This window comes from Aotus nancymaae, unplaced genomic scaffold, assembly GCF_030222135.1.
Source record: "Aotus nancymaae isolate 86718 unplaced genomic scaffold, 86718_ANA_hifiasm-v0.15.2.pri h1tg000003l, whole genome shotgun sequence".
In the NCBI taxonomy this organism is placed as follows: Eukaryota; Metazoa; Chordata; class Mammalia; order Primates; family Aotidae; genus Aotus; species Aotus nancymaae.
In genome coordinates, this window is record NW_026988414.1 from 22940675 (window position 1) to 22954883 (window position 14209).

The 14209-nt window shown below is 39.9% G+C and overlaps 1 protein-coding gene across 2 annotated transcripts in view; it reads left to right on the plus strand.

Moving 5' to 3' along the window:
• The window catches only part of ELP1 (elongator acetyltransferase complex subunit 1), a 57744-nt gene that overhangs the window by 31684 nt on the left and 11851 nt on the right, over positions 1–14209 (plus strand). For both annotated transcript variants that reach the window (XM_012439131.3, XM_012439133.2), the window contains 13 exons: positions 266–319; positions 416–521; positions 1350–1465; positions 1833–1906; positions 3090–3168; positions 3258–3337; positions 4546–4680; positions 4790–4875; positions 5190–5338; positions 7462–7585; positions 8445–8542; positions 10149–10350; positions 12131–12192. In XM_012439131.3, coding sequence (XP_012294554.2) covers positions 266–319; positions 416–521; positions 1350–1465; positions 1833–1906; positions 3090–3168; positions 3258–3337; positions 4546–4680; positions 4790–4875; positions 5190–5338; positions 7462–7585; positions 8445–8542; positions 10149–10350; positions 12131–12192 — 1365 coding nt within the window. The remainder of the gene's footprint in view (positions 1–265; positions 320–415; positions 522–1349; positions 1466–1832; positions 1907–3089; positions 3169–3257; positions 3338–4545; positions 4681–4789; positions 4876–5189; positions 5339–7461; positions 7586–8444; positions 8543–10148; positions 10351–12130; positions 12193–14209) is intronic.

The following is a 14209-nucleotide window of genomic DNA, read 5'->3' on the forward strand; positions in this document are numbered from 1 at the left end:
CACGGAGATTGCCGAGTGGAGTTAGTGAGGGGGGAAAGGAGATGGGTTTGAGATACATGTAGGAGATGGAGATGTCAGGGCTTGCTGATGGATTGGATGGCTTCGCATTCCAGTTTGCACTGGACTAGCCATGTCTTAGGTATCTATCTTTAGTCCTGATTATACAGGAACTTAGGTGTGATGTCATAGGGTGGTAGAGCTGTGTGATAGAAAAGCTAGGTTTTGAATTAGAATTGCTTTTAATTTCAGTTTTATTTCTTTGCAGGAATATGTCCTTGGTCTGACTGATAGATGTCGTTTTTTCATCGATGACATTGAGGTATCAAGGCTTGATTTGGTATTGGATTTTTTTCACAGTGTTGGCTCTGAGTAATCTAGCTAACTTTCCCCCCATGCTTCTCTGGCCTTATTTCAGGTTGCATCAAATGCCACTTCATTTGCAGTATATGATGAGTTTTTGTTGTTGACAACCCATTCCCATACCTGCCAGTGTTTTTGCCTGAGGAATGCTTCATTTGAAAGTAAGTTTTCAATGTATAAAATAGAAATAGTCCCTCCTCCAATGTCTTTTGGGGTCTTGATGACTTTTGGAATTCTTCATCTACTTTGGCTTTTTATCAAGGAGTCCTCAGCTGGAGAAGATCTTTAGAGTTCATTTACTTAGACCCTAATCTCAATGTAATATCTCAGTTAAATTATTCTGCACTTTAGTAAAGACATCCAAGTTCCTTCTTTAAGCAGTACATTCTAAAGTTAAAATTTTTTCAGGAAATTTTATTATGTAACTTAGCCAGTATTTTATTTGGAATTACGATGTAGATCCCAAATTGGCAGACTGTTTTACCTTCTGGGTAATCTTTTCCCACTGTGGCCACCCTCCACTGTACACCTGGGCTCCATCTCATGGTTTGTAGGATATTGGCTGCATTTTGTCTTCTGTTCATGCTCAGTCTGTCTCTCTCTGTGGGTGTGTGTTCTTTTTTCTAAAAATCCAGCTTATTTTCTTTGTTTCTAACTTGGAAATAGGGAATCTTTCTGTCATTGATATGATTATAGTACACTGATGATGCTAAGAAATAGAGAAGTTGCCTCAATTCTTACTGTGTTTCTCCAGATCATTTGAGAAGTTGTGTGTGTGTGAATATGCATGAGGACTCTGTAAGAGAGAGGGCAAGTTCGGGGTGAGTGTGTTCATTAGCAGGTCTGATGGTCTTGAGGTTGAATGGGAGAACTAGGGAACGTGGTTGTTAATTGTTCTCTTCTATTTCAGATAATATGTGTGGTTTCAATTGCAATTAATGGAGAGTGGCTTGTGATAATTAAGGCTTATTAATTAACGGTGTGTTTAGCATTACAGGCCAATATGAGCAGCAGTCATGTGTCCAGTGGGGAAGTTCTTCGGAAAGTGGAAAGGGGTTCACGGATTGTCACTGTTGTGCCCCAGGATACAAAGCTTATATTACAGGTAAACTGGTTTTTCAGACAAGATAGATAGTCTGATTGTCATTCAGCCAAGTACCAAGCATAATTCTTGCAGTTGTGTTTTAGGCTCTCTTATCTTTTGTATCATTTAATGTAAACCTTTCCTTGATAGCTTTCTGTTAGCTTTATTCAAAGGAGTGTTGATACAGGCTGTAACCAGTAAGGCTCAAAGGGACACTTTTCTTGAAAGTCAAGATAAATACTGAGAACAACCAGATTATGCTAAAAGTGTGCTCATCTTAGAGAGTTGCGGGAGTTCTCTATGAAATAGAGTTAGGTAAAATTGTGTATCCTGGCTATTTAAACGTTTTCTACTTAATTAAAAATGTTATTGCTTTGATTTGTTTAAGATGCCAAGGGGGAACTTGGAAGTTGTTCATCATCGAGCCCTCGTTTTAGCCCAGATACGGAAGTGGTTGGACAGGTAAATGGCATTGTACTGTTTGCAGCTCGTTAGCTTGTTGTGATTTTCATGTGAAGACAGTAAGTATTTTGTTACAATTTTGAAAACTTAAGTATGAAAAGCCCTCATTACCTATATCCTTAATCAGATTCTTTGAGGCTGTTTTTTTTTCTTTAACTTTTGACTTTAATACAGTATTTTGTAGTGGAGATTCCTAGCAGGAAGAATCATGACGCTCATCATATAAAGCAGGGCTTCTTTTAACCTGAGGGAATGCATCTGGGTTTTAGGTGGCCTATGAACCCAGGGAGATTGTACACACCAAACTATGTTTTTGTGTATTTATTCAAGTAGAATGCCAACCGCCTTCAACAGATTTACAGGGGACCCTATGACCCAAAAAAGCCTGAGCCAATCTGAGGAAGGAAATGACTATTTTCTGAACCTATTTGGAGGAAACTTTGTATTAGAAAGATCTATACTAATGTTTTACTTAAAAAGTAGACCTAAATTCTGTGATGATTTTCGTTCTTTCTCTCCCTCCCTCCTTCCCTCCCTTCCTCCCTTCTTCCCTTCCTTCCTTCCTTCCTTCCTTCCTTTGTTTCTTTCTTCCTTTCTTTCTCTCTCTCTCTTTCTCTCTTTCTTTTCTTTCTTTCAGCAGAGTCTCACTCTGTCGCCCAGGATGGAGTACATTGGCGCAATCTCAGCTCACTGCAATCTCTGCATCCTGGGTTCAAGCAATCTTCCCACCTCAGCTTCCCGCATAGCTAGGATTACAGGCGTGTACTACCATGCCTGGCTAATTTTTTTTCTGTTTTCAGTGGAGACATGGTTTCACCATGTTGGCCAGGCTGGTCTCAAACTTCTGACCTCAAGTGATCTGCCTGCCTTGGCCTCCCAAAGTGCTAGGATTACAGGCATGAGCCACCATGCCCGGCCTTCTGTAATGATTTTCTGTTGTATGTATGTGAGGATATAGTTCTCAGACAGCCATGAGGACTAAATCACACCTATTATGAAAGTAAATGAATGTGGTACCTGATTTTTGTATTCTGTAATTTCAGAGTAGAAATTTGGTAGTAGTAGCTTGGCATTGGGGCTGTAATCTGATTATAACTGGTTTGTATCGTAATGAAAATATACTGGGCCCGGGGAGCTTAGTTTTTGTGAATACCCTTTCTATTCTTTCTCTGTCTTCTCACAGACTTATGTTTAAAGAGGCATTTGAATGCATGAGGAAACTGAGAATCAATCTCAATCTGATTTATGACCATAACCCTAAGGTAACTTTCTAAGCTGGTGTTTACTCTAGCTTACTTTGTACTTGAACTAATATGATCTGAACAAAGATGTTTTTCCCCCTTTTTGGTAGGTGTTTCTGGAAAATGTGGAAACCTTCATTAAACAGATAGAGTCTGTGAATCATATTAATTTGTTTTTTACAGAATTGAAGTAAGTATTCTGAATAATTCATGAGTATCATTTCCATAATTTTCTCTCTTATTAAGGAAATCAAACATAAATAGCTATAGAAGAAAAATTACTTACTGTTCATTTTAAAAAATTGCTGTAACTCTTAGATGCCAGTTGGTTTTTTGCTCTTTTTCTTTCTTTTTAAAACAGCCTGTCTAAAACTATGTCCTTAAAACATGTCATTCAGAGTTATTATTTGACTTGACTTTTAGGTATACATATAAAACTATTTGTTTTTCTTAGGAGATTGAAATCAAATGGCATCTTTCTCTCTGATGATCTTTCCTCTCAACTTTGTAATGAAACATTTTCAAATTAGAGAAAAGTTAAGAGAATTGTCCAGTAAGCAGCCTATATATACCCCACCTAGATTTACCAGTTTATATTTTTCTGTATACACATTCTCATTCTCTATAATCTGTCCATTTATCATTCATCTTATTTGCAGACAAATTTCTAAGTGAGTTATGACATCACTTCACTCGACCCTCTGTACTTCTTCTTGTATATCATTAACTAGAGTGCATTCTTTGTGTGTGGGTTGGTTTTGTTGCATTTTTTCAGGTCATATTTATCTACAGTGAAATGCCCAAATCTTAAGTGTGTCATGTAGTGTGTTTTGGCAAATATATACTTCATGTAACCTGAACCTCTATCAAGTTAAAGGGCATTTACTCCTTTTCAGAAAGCTGCTTCAAATTCTTTTTCAGTCAGTCTCTGTCCCATTCCCCAGGCAACTACTGTTCTGAGTTTCTCACCATAAATCAGTTTTGCCTGTTCAAGAACTTCATCTAAATGGGAGTGTACAGTATTACTCTTCTACACAAAGCTGCTTTCATCCAGCATGTTGTCTTGAGATTCATCTGTGTTTTTGTATTATCACTAGTTCATCCTTTTTCTGTTGCTCAGTAGTATGCCATGTGTGAACACACCATGATTTGCTCATTCATTCCCCTGTTGCTGAACACATGGATTGTACCCTGTTTGGGGCTAAAGTGACTAAAGCTTTTACAAACATTTGTATAAATCTTTTGTGGACATGTTTTATTTGTCAATATTTTTATAATTAAACTCTTTTCCGAAAGTCATTTTTATTTATCATCATCAGCATGCCAGGTGTATGTTAGTAATTTGATCGCTGGGCTACATGTTCTGTTGGTGACCTTTCCATACACACCTGTTCTTAGAGAAGAAGATGTCACAAAGACCATGTACCCTTCACCAGTTAGCAGCAGCGTCCACCTGTCCAGGGATGACGGGAAAAAACTAGACCTTGTCTGCGATGCTATGAGAGCAGCCATGGAGAACATAAATCCCAATAAGTACGTATGCTGTCACCAGGCAGCATCCTATGAAAAACAGAAGTGTGTAGTTGTCCTTGTCCAGCCTATTCATCTTTCTCATTCTGGTGTTCTTCACTTATTACCTCAGGTACTGCCTATCCATACTTACATCTCATGTGAAGAAGACAACCCCAGAACTGGAAATTGTACTGCAGAAAGTACACGAGCTTCAAGGTAGAGATTTGCTCACAGGGAAAGTGCTTATAGTGGCTGTAATTGCCACTAGTCTTCTGCAGGTGACTGTTACCATGTCATTGCCACACCACAGATTTAACATGTGACCTTTTAGCTGCCATTTTAAGACCCGTGTCGGTTTTTTTTCAGTGCTGCCCTCTAAAGCATATATAAAAGTATCAAAAGTGTATATTCTTGTGGTGTCCAGTTCTGTTCAGAAAAATTTATTACTTTGTCTTTTTGGTTATGTTGCTAGGTCTGTGGGTTTTTTCCCCAAATGGTTTTGTTCTATTTTGTTTTCTAAACACTGTTAGGAAATGCTTCCTCTGATCCTGATGCTGTGAGTGCTGAAGAGGCCCTGAAATATTTGCTGCTTCTGGTAGATGTTAATGAATTATATGATCATTCTCTTGGCACCTATGACTTTGATTTAGTCCTCATGGTAGCTGAGAAGTCACAGAAGGTATGTGGAATTCTTACTTTTATGCCATTTTGGTCCTTGTTTATATAATCATGAGAGTGTGAAACCCTGCTCCTAGTAGTGCAGTGGCTTTTCTGATACCACCAAGTGAGTGCAGGGCTGGAGACAGATCTGTGAGTTTCCAGGGCCCACTCTCCTAAGCCTCATTCTCCATCATAGTTCTGTGCTTACGAAAGTGTTTTGATTGTGAGGTTGAGGAAGTGAAGTAAAATTACATCGTTATTTTTAAGATGATGGGCATATATATGAGTTAATTTCTTCTCTTATGAAGGAAACATAACAAGTGATTCATGTTCCACTCCAGTTCTTTCTCACATGGCTCTTTTTTCCAGTGGAGAGTGGGCACATGGAGCACAGAAGGCTCAGAGCCTCCTTTCCTGTGGTGGTACATATGCTGTGGTCAAAAACTCTGAGCACCACTGGTCTGTGTAATTTTTATCTAGTTTTCTGCAACCTCAGTCTCTCCCCATGATCTCTCTAAAAAGGAAAATGGAATCCTTCATTTCTCTGCTAAAAATCCTTCATGAGCTCCCATTGTTCCTAGGATAAAATTCAGAAGCCATAATACTGCTTAGAACCCTTCCTTGACCTGGCCCCTGTGTATCTTTCCATTCTCACTTTTTGGAATTGTCTTTTTTTCCCTCTGCTCATGGAGGAAAGACAATGCTTTTGTCCCTCTTCCCTCACCCTTCACCGCCACTAACCACCACATGCCTTGGTAGGCAGCATTACTTCTGCCACCCATGACTGCGTCCACCCTCACCATTCACCTGATTCTCATCTGGGTGAAAGGATGCCGAGGTGGCCCCTTCCCAGTAAGCCATTCATGCTTCCTTTCAGGGACTGGACGAGGTGACCCTCCTGTACGCTTCTGTTGCACACAGTACCTACCCCTGCAGACTACAATGTGTCTCCTTCTAGAGTACAGTATTTATTTATTTATTTTTGAGACAAGGTCTGGCTCTATCACCCAGGCTGGAGTGCAGTGGCACCATCTTGGCTCACTGCAGCCTATGCCACCTGGGCTTAAGTAATCCTCCCACCTGAGTTTACAGGCACGCACCACCATGCCCAGCTAAGTTTTGTATTTTTTGTCGAGATGGGGTTTCGCCATGTTTCCCAGACTGGTCTCAAACTCATGAGCTCAAGTGATCCACCTGCCTTGGCCTCCCAGACTGCTGAGAATGAGCATTTAATTATTTATTATCTTGGGGTTTTTTCCTGTGTTTGTTCTTACATGTATTTATCCTGTCAGCCCAGGGAAATTGCATTAAAAACAGGAAGCACCTCTTCATTAGGAAGAAAGTTTGCTTAGAGGGCATGGCACAGAGCTTGGGATGATAGTGCCAATAAATACTAGGTTGGCAGGGTCTCAGAGTTTTGTGTCCAACTCAGTATAATTTTATTTTTGTTTTAATGTGGTCTTCTCAAGAGATCATGAAATGTCATGAAAACAGCACCAAGAGCAATGTCTTTACACTTTTAGGAGAAACTTAGATGCATTTGTTGAATATCTTCTAGACTGAAACCTTATTTTCCTTATTAGCCTATGAAATAAATGATAGGGTGAGACTTAGTGAAGGAAGTGACTGTTATTCCAAATGTAACCTAATATCCACATGTGAAAGCATTTTTACCAAAGCTTGTTTGATGTTCACCTGATCCTTGCACAATATGAGTTTGAACCATGTGAGTTTGAATTGTGTGGGTGTATCAATATGTGGATTTCTCTCAAATACAGTTGACCCTTTGGATCCACAGGTTCTGTATCCACAACCAATGTGGATCAAAAATACAGTATTTGCAGGATTTGAAACTTGCAGATACAGAGGGCCAACTTTTTATGTATGCAGGCTCCATGGGGTCAAGCACAGGACTGGAGTATGCTTGGATTTTGGTATCCTTGGGGGGTCCTGGAACCAATTCCCCATGGATACTGGGGGATGACTGTAGTTTGATTTTATGTATTACATAATATGTAGTTAATATATAATATACATTTAAAAATTATGTAGCTTTGGGTTTATTGCTATATATAAATGCTACTTTCTATTCTTATATATAAATATAACAAATAATAAAGTTCTCATTAATCATTTTTTTAGGATCCCAAAGAATATCTTCCATTTCTTAATACACTTAAGAAAATGGAAACTAATTATCAGCGGTTTACTATAGACAAATACTTGAAACGATATGAAAAAGCCATTGGCCACCTCAGCAAATGTGGTAAGTGTGGGGATTGTTATGTTCATTTCTGCTTCAGATCTTCTTTGGAACGAGGCAAGGTATAAATTAAACTGTTAGTTTAGAAAGTGACTGATTTCACTTCCCACTCCTGCAACAATTATGTACGCTCACCTTATTTTGTCCTGTGTTCTGAAAAGCTAAAGGTAAAAAAAATCATTGTTAATGAACTGGAGGAGCTTCCTAGGCAAGAACGTCGAGCAGATCCTTTTTTGGTTCAGAATGAGCACCTGCGAACTTAACTTCAGCGCTCAGAATCAAAATTGGTTGATAGTTCTTCCTTCTTGTGCTGTTTGCAGATATGTCAGGGAAGCTCTGCTTGTCTGGAATGAGTGGTGAGGCCACCTCCCCATGCCCTGTAAGACACAGTTTTAATTGACAGTGATGGAGTGCCAGTTGTTCTTCCCATGCTGGAGCAGTTGTGATTCCTTACTGAGGACTGGCATGGGGGCAAGGAAGAATCAGCTGGGGTGCATGTTAAGCATTCAGCTGCTGGTGTCTTTGGAGAATCTGATTCAGCTGGTCTGGGATAGGACTGAGGTGTGCATGTGTCTAATAAGCTTCCCAGGTGATGTCTTTTCAGGGAGGCTGAGAAAACACTGAGCTGGATAGCTGGGGCTCTTAAGTAGGGTGCTGATCCCAATCAGTGCTTCTTTTGCCTCAGAATCTGTAGTGGTGCTCATTAAAAATTCAGATTCCGGAATCTGTTCTTCAGACTCTCTGATTATTTAGGTCTTAAAAAGATCCCTTACTGATTTTGTTTGGTGACCACTGGTGTAAATGAAGTCCATTATGCTTACCATGTCTTAAGCCTGTCTTTGTGTTAATCTTATTCCTACAGGACCTGAGTACTTCCCAGAATGCTTAAACTTGATAAAAGATAAAAACTTGTACAAGGAAGCTCTGAAGTTATATTCACCAAACTCACAACAGTACCAGGTATATGGTGTGTGAAATGAGGCTTGTCCTGGTTTTGCTTTTTGCTTTAGTTGGAAAGGAGTGAAGATCCTGAGTTCAGAACACCATCCTTGGCTTCAAGACTTATCTTAAAACTAATTAGCCTCAATTTGAACTTCTTATGTGGGAGAATGGTCCTGACCTGTTCTCTGATTCCTCATCTGGAATACCACAGCACCTTCCCCATGGGGTTCCCTGCTTTTTTCCCACCCCTCCTCTAGCCCAATCTCACTGCTATAATAAGACTGAACATCCTAATAAGCACAGATCTTTCCCATATATTTCAGCATAAAGGGAAAGTTTTGTTTGTTTGTTTAAAAAAAATTCTTTAGCTTTTTTTATATACCAGATACTTTACTTATAGGCTAAATGTGTTATATGATCCAACTAAATGTGTTATATGATCCTCTTAACAGCCTAATAGGGTGCTGGGCACAATTTGTAGATGACAAAGCAACTTACCTAAGGATCCAGAGCTACAAAGTGCTGGATGTGGGACACAGAGCCCAGACTGCCTGACCACCCTTCCCATGCCATTAACCGCCACTCTCCCATGCCACCAGCATCACCATTTTCAATTTGTCCTCAGACTATGTACACATCTTTCTGTGATCAAGCTTCTACCAGCTTATTTGGCACCAGCTTTTGCCACTGTCCCTGTTCCCAGTTATTTGTAGGTAGTTCTACAGATGTCACATTACGTGATTCCTCTGCCAGCTCTCTACCCACCAGGCTTCCTTTAGCCCCACTTGTCCATCAGAACCCTTGGGTTACTCCTGAATGCCATTCCTCGGCCAGGTGCCAAATGCTGAGCTCCCAAAGCAGCCTGCCCTCACCTTGGTGATTGTGTATGTCAAACTGCTGATTAGCTGCTTTGTCTCCTGCACGAGGCTGTGGGCTCCTTAAGGGCAGGGACTCCATGTTGTATTCCTCTCTGCATCTCTACTTAACATCCAGCCTGGAGAATCAAGGATTTGGCCAGTGGCTGCCCCTTCACCCTTGTTTTCTGTTCTCTCCCACACTCTGTCTGCTCCAGTCACACTGGCTGTCCTGTTACTCCTCAGACCTGCCGTACACATTCCTGCTGCACAGCCGTGGTGCCTTCTGTGCCCTCTGCCTGGACGCTGTCCCCTATCTCATCACGTGGTTTATTCTCCTGATAGTCCTCAGAGCTCACACTCCCTGAAAACTGCAAGGAAACTGTCCTCTGTCCCTTTACCCATCTTTGCCATTATGCTGTAGACTGTATTTTGTCCATAAGTCCATCCTCTGTTGCTATAAGAGCAGGAACTTGGTGGTTGTTCTTCTATGGTTTTTCATTTGTTTGGTTTTCTTTTTTGCCTTGCTATATTATTCATACTGCCCAGAATGGTGCATATGCAGTTATAAGTAATTATTTGTTGAGTGAATTAATGGCACATACTCAGTAAGGTTTTGAATGAAAAATGATTGCACTAACTGATTGTAAGATTTTCTCAGGTAATTCTTTCAAGGGAGTTTTAAGTGTAGTAACTAAGGCAGCTACACTGGAGCTTAAGAGAAACGATTGTCATGTTTCCTCCTCAGTCCTAAATCTTCTCTTGTCCAGGATATCAGCATTGCTTATGGGGAGCACCTGATGCAGGATCACATGTATGAGCCAGCAGGGCTCATGTTTGCCCGTTGCGGTGCCCACGAGAAAGCACTCTCAGCCTTTCTGACGTGTGGCAACTGGAAGCAAGCCCTCTGTGTGGCAGCCCAGCTTAACTTTACTGAAGACCAGCTGGCTGGCCTTGGCAGAACTCTGGCAGGTAAGTACAGGCATTAAGATGTCTACATCTATAAAGGTTTTTAAATTTTTATTTCTTTGTTTTTTTGGTAATTTTGCAAATAAATTTAGGGCAGAATACCCTGAGACAGTCTTGTTACCACTGATAAAAATCAATTTAGAATGCTTTAAAGGATAAACTACTATAGCAAGAATCTCAGAGTACAGTGGCACAATATGGAAAGAAGTTTATTTCTCTCTGCCAAGGGATTGACAGGCCCTTCCATTATGTGGCTCTGTAACTTTTTAGGCAGATGTTTGTAGCTAGGTTATCTCCACATCTGTCCTCGGAGGGAGAGTAGGGAGAAACTAGAGTCGTGGTAAAACATTTACCTTTAAGTTAGAAATAACCTGGATGGAAGTTAAACTATCACCTTCTATTCCATCTCAGTCACACGTAATACCACGTAGCTGGATGGGCTATGCCCTATAGGAAGGTAAAGATGAATTTTGGGATGGGGCCATTCTGGTATAGAGAGTAGGTTGTTGGAATGGCCAGGAATTAGGTGGAAAAAAAAGGCCAAATGTCCAAGCATTCTGAAAGTAAAGGCAGTTTAGCTGCATCAGGGTCCAGGGTTGCCTGAACAGAGATGAGGCTGGTACCAGAGTGGAGGAAAGGATGAGGGCACCTGTGAAAAGAGGTGAGCAGAAGCTCTGGTCCTCTCAGCAGTGCTTGAATTAAAGCAATGACTGGCATATTGTTTTCCCTAACTTGTAAATATTATTGTGGTCTCAAAGAAAAAAATGTAGTCCTGAAAAAATTCCAAACTCTATCCGGTTAAATTTATGTACCTGTCCTCCTTTGTCATTTGCATTATTCTTTTTCTCTTGGGATTATAACAATGTATGGGATTATTACTTTGCTTTTTCTGGTTATTAGACCTTCCCAAATCCCTCTGTTTCCAAGCTGACCTCTTTTTACAAATGTTGATAATTCCTTATTTCAAGCCTTTTAATTATTCATTCAGTCTCCATTGTTCCTTTCTGCTTTAGAAATTCATGTTACTGGTTGTTTATACCTTCTGTGTTCTTGGGATCCCTTATCTTCTCCTATATCCTTTTTCAGCTCCTAGCTTGCTATTTCCCATGTCTTATAATGGAGTATTTCTAGTTTTCTCAGATGTTTAGCAAAAGTATGTGGAGAGGGCAATGGTGAAAGATGTCTGAGAACTGTTCCACACTGGAGTCACTCTGTGTGTACATTTAACGTAGGCAGTTTACACAAGATAGCATAACTATTTAAATAGTGGAGGTGATTCTACCTCCTTTTTAAGTGATATATGCCCTGGAGTGAGCATGCAATGAGAGACCAGAATCTTCCAGCCCCTTTGTAAGCCTCGGGTTCTCTGTGCCTCTCAGTGTGATTTGTCTCAATTGGGCTGAGAGTGATTCTAGGATCTAGAGACACTGCATAACTCCAGACGTAAGTCAGCTACTTCCATCTAATGCTCAACTGAAGAAACAGTGGTCTCTAACTGTTAAGGGACAAAATGAGTTAGTGAGCGATACCAGGTCATTTTCCCATATACATGCTTTGGAAGCATCTTTCAAGGCTGATTTTGGCTGTATATGATTTTCAATACCTGTGCTAAATTTAGATTCTAGCTGCCCTTTAACATAGGCCTCCATGGTGTATATACCTCTTCCCTCACGGAAATTCAGGAAGTACATAGTTCCATACATAAGAAAGACATATTAAAGAAGCACTTGAGCCAAAGAATCTGTTTAACTTTGTTGTCAACTGCTGCTGATTGTCTCTGCAGGAAAGCTGGTTGAGCAGAGGAAGCACATTGACGCAGCCATGGTTTTGGAACAGTATGCCCAGGTAAACTCAATTCCTCCCTTTTAAACCCTCTAGTCAGCGAGAAAGGACTTCTCAGTTGTATCTTAGTGATCATGAAAGTTAAAGAACTGTGCATAATTGTTAAGTCCAGAGATAGTGTTTGCCCAGAGGTCTTCTATCTTGCTGGCTTGACTTGAAAATCTAAATTCAGTGCATCTCTAAGTTTTGTGAGGTAGAATATAAAAGATATTTGTCTTTTTTTTTTTTTAATGTTCTCTATTGCAGGATTGGCAAACTGCAACCTGTGACTACTCCAGCATGCCACCCATTTTTGTAAATAAAGTTTTATTGGAGCGTAGCCATACCCATTAGTTTACATCTTGTCTATGGCTGCTTTTACACTACAATAACAAAGTTAAGGAGTTGTGATAGAGATAGTTTGGCCCATAAGGCCTAAAATATTTACCGTCTAACCTTTTACAGGAAAAATTTGCCAATTCCTGCCCTCTTGGGTTGAGGAAAACTCCTTCTCTTCCTTATTCTGAGAGTTTTTATCATGAATGAGTGTTGAATTTTCTCAAATGCATTTTCAATTATGATTTTTTGTTTTTAGACCAGTGATATGGTGGATTAGGTGATTGATTTTCTGTTGTGAAACTAACCTTGCATCTCTGGGTTCAACCCTACATTGTATAATGTATTTATTATCCTTTTTCACTCCTGGTAGATTAGATTTACTAAAATTTTCTTGAGGATTTTTAGGTTTGTGTTCATGAGGGATATTGGTTTGTAGTTTTTTAATGTCTTTGCCGTGTTTTGGGTATCAGGGTAATGCTGTTGTCATAAAATGAGGGTTGGTGCTCTTTACACTTCTCTTTTCTGGAGGATTTCATGTAAAATTGGTATGAGAGTCTGGCTCATGGTTAAAAACCTATGTGTGATGTTTCAGACCTGACCATAAATTACAGACTTTACCTAGGAGGCCACATGGGGAAAAGCTGCCCTCCCCACACCAGACTTGGTATAATGCCAATGCATTACAGTTTCTAAAGGGAATTGGGGTCGAGGACTCAGGGACCCCTGTTAGTCATGCTCCTTTAACAGTATTTGCATTCAGAGTCCTGGCTCTTTCATTCCTAGGTCTCTTTATCTGAGGCCATGGGCCAAGGTCTTCTTCAGGCACCTCTGCCAAGGCTGTCTTATGCAAGAAGGAGTGGAAAAACCTTGACTTTTTTTTCCACTGTGATTCACTACCCAGTACTTTTCCACCCTTACCCCCTTCCTTTGCATCCATGCCCTCAAGATCTGTCAAACTGCTAAAGCCTTATTTTCTGAGTTTCTTCAACAGTGAAGCAACCCTCATGTCTGTGTGGATCCAGCTGACTCTTTACTAGTGAGTCGTTCCTTGGGAAAGAATGGAACAGAGAGAGTTGATGCTTTCCCTGGTTTTAGCCTCTTGTTTATACCAATGCAATGCCTAAAGGCCTAACTCATTTTTGACTTGTTGCTTTGATCAGCTACTCCAGCACCTGACAGCTCTGCTCTTTCTCCCAGCTCTTGGGAGATATTTTTTTCTTCCTTAAATATTTAGTAGAATATACCAGTAAGGCCATCTGGGCCTGGAGTTTTCTTTAATGAAAGTTTTTCAGTTAATTCAGTTTCTTTAGTAGACATGAGCCTATTCAAGTTTATCTGTTTCTTCTGGAATGAGCACTGGTAGTTTATGTCTTTCAAAGAATTTGTTCATTTCATCTAAACTGTCAGATTTATTGGCATAACGTGTTTATAGTATTCTCTTATCCTTTTATTGTCCACAGGGTCTATAGTGACATCTGTCTTTCATTCTGGATATTGATGTGTCTTCTTTTTTTCTGATTATTCTGGCCAGAGGTTTGTCAGTTTTATTGATCTTTTTGAAGAATGAACTGTTTGTTTTTCTCTATTCTATATCATTAATTTTTCTTTATTCTATTTTCTTTATTTTATTTGTTCTTTATTTTTCTAGTTTCTTAAGGTGATGGCTTACTTTTCCTTTTTTTTTTTTAAGAAACAGGGTCCT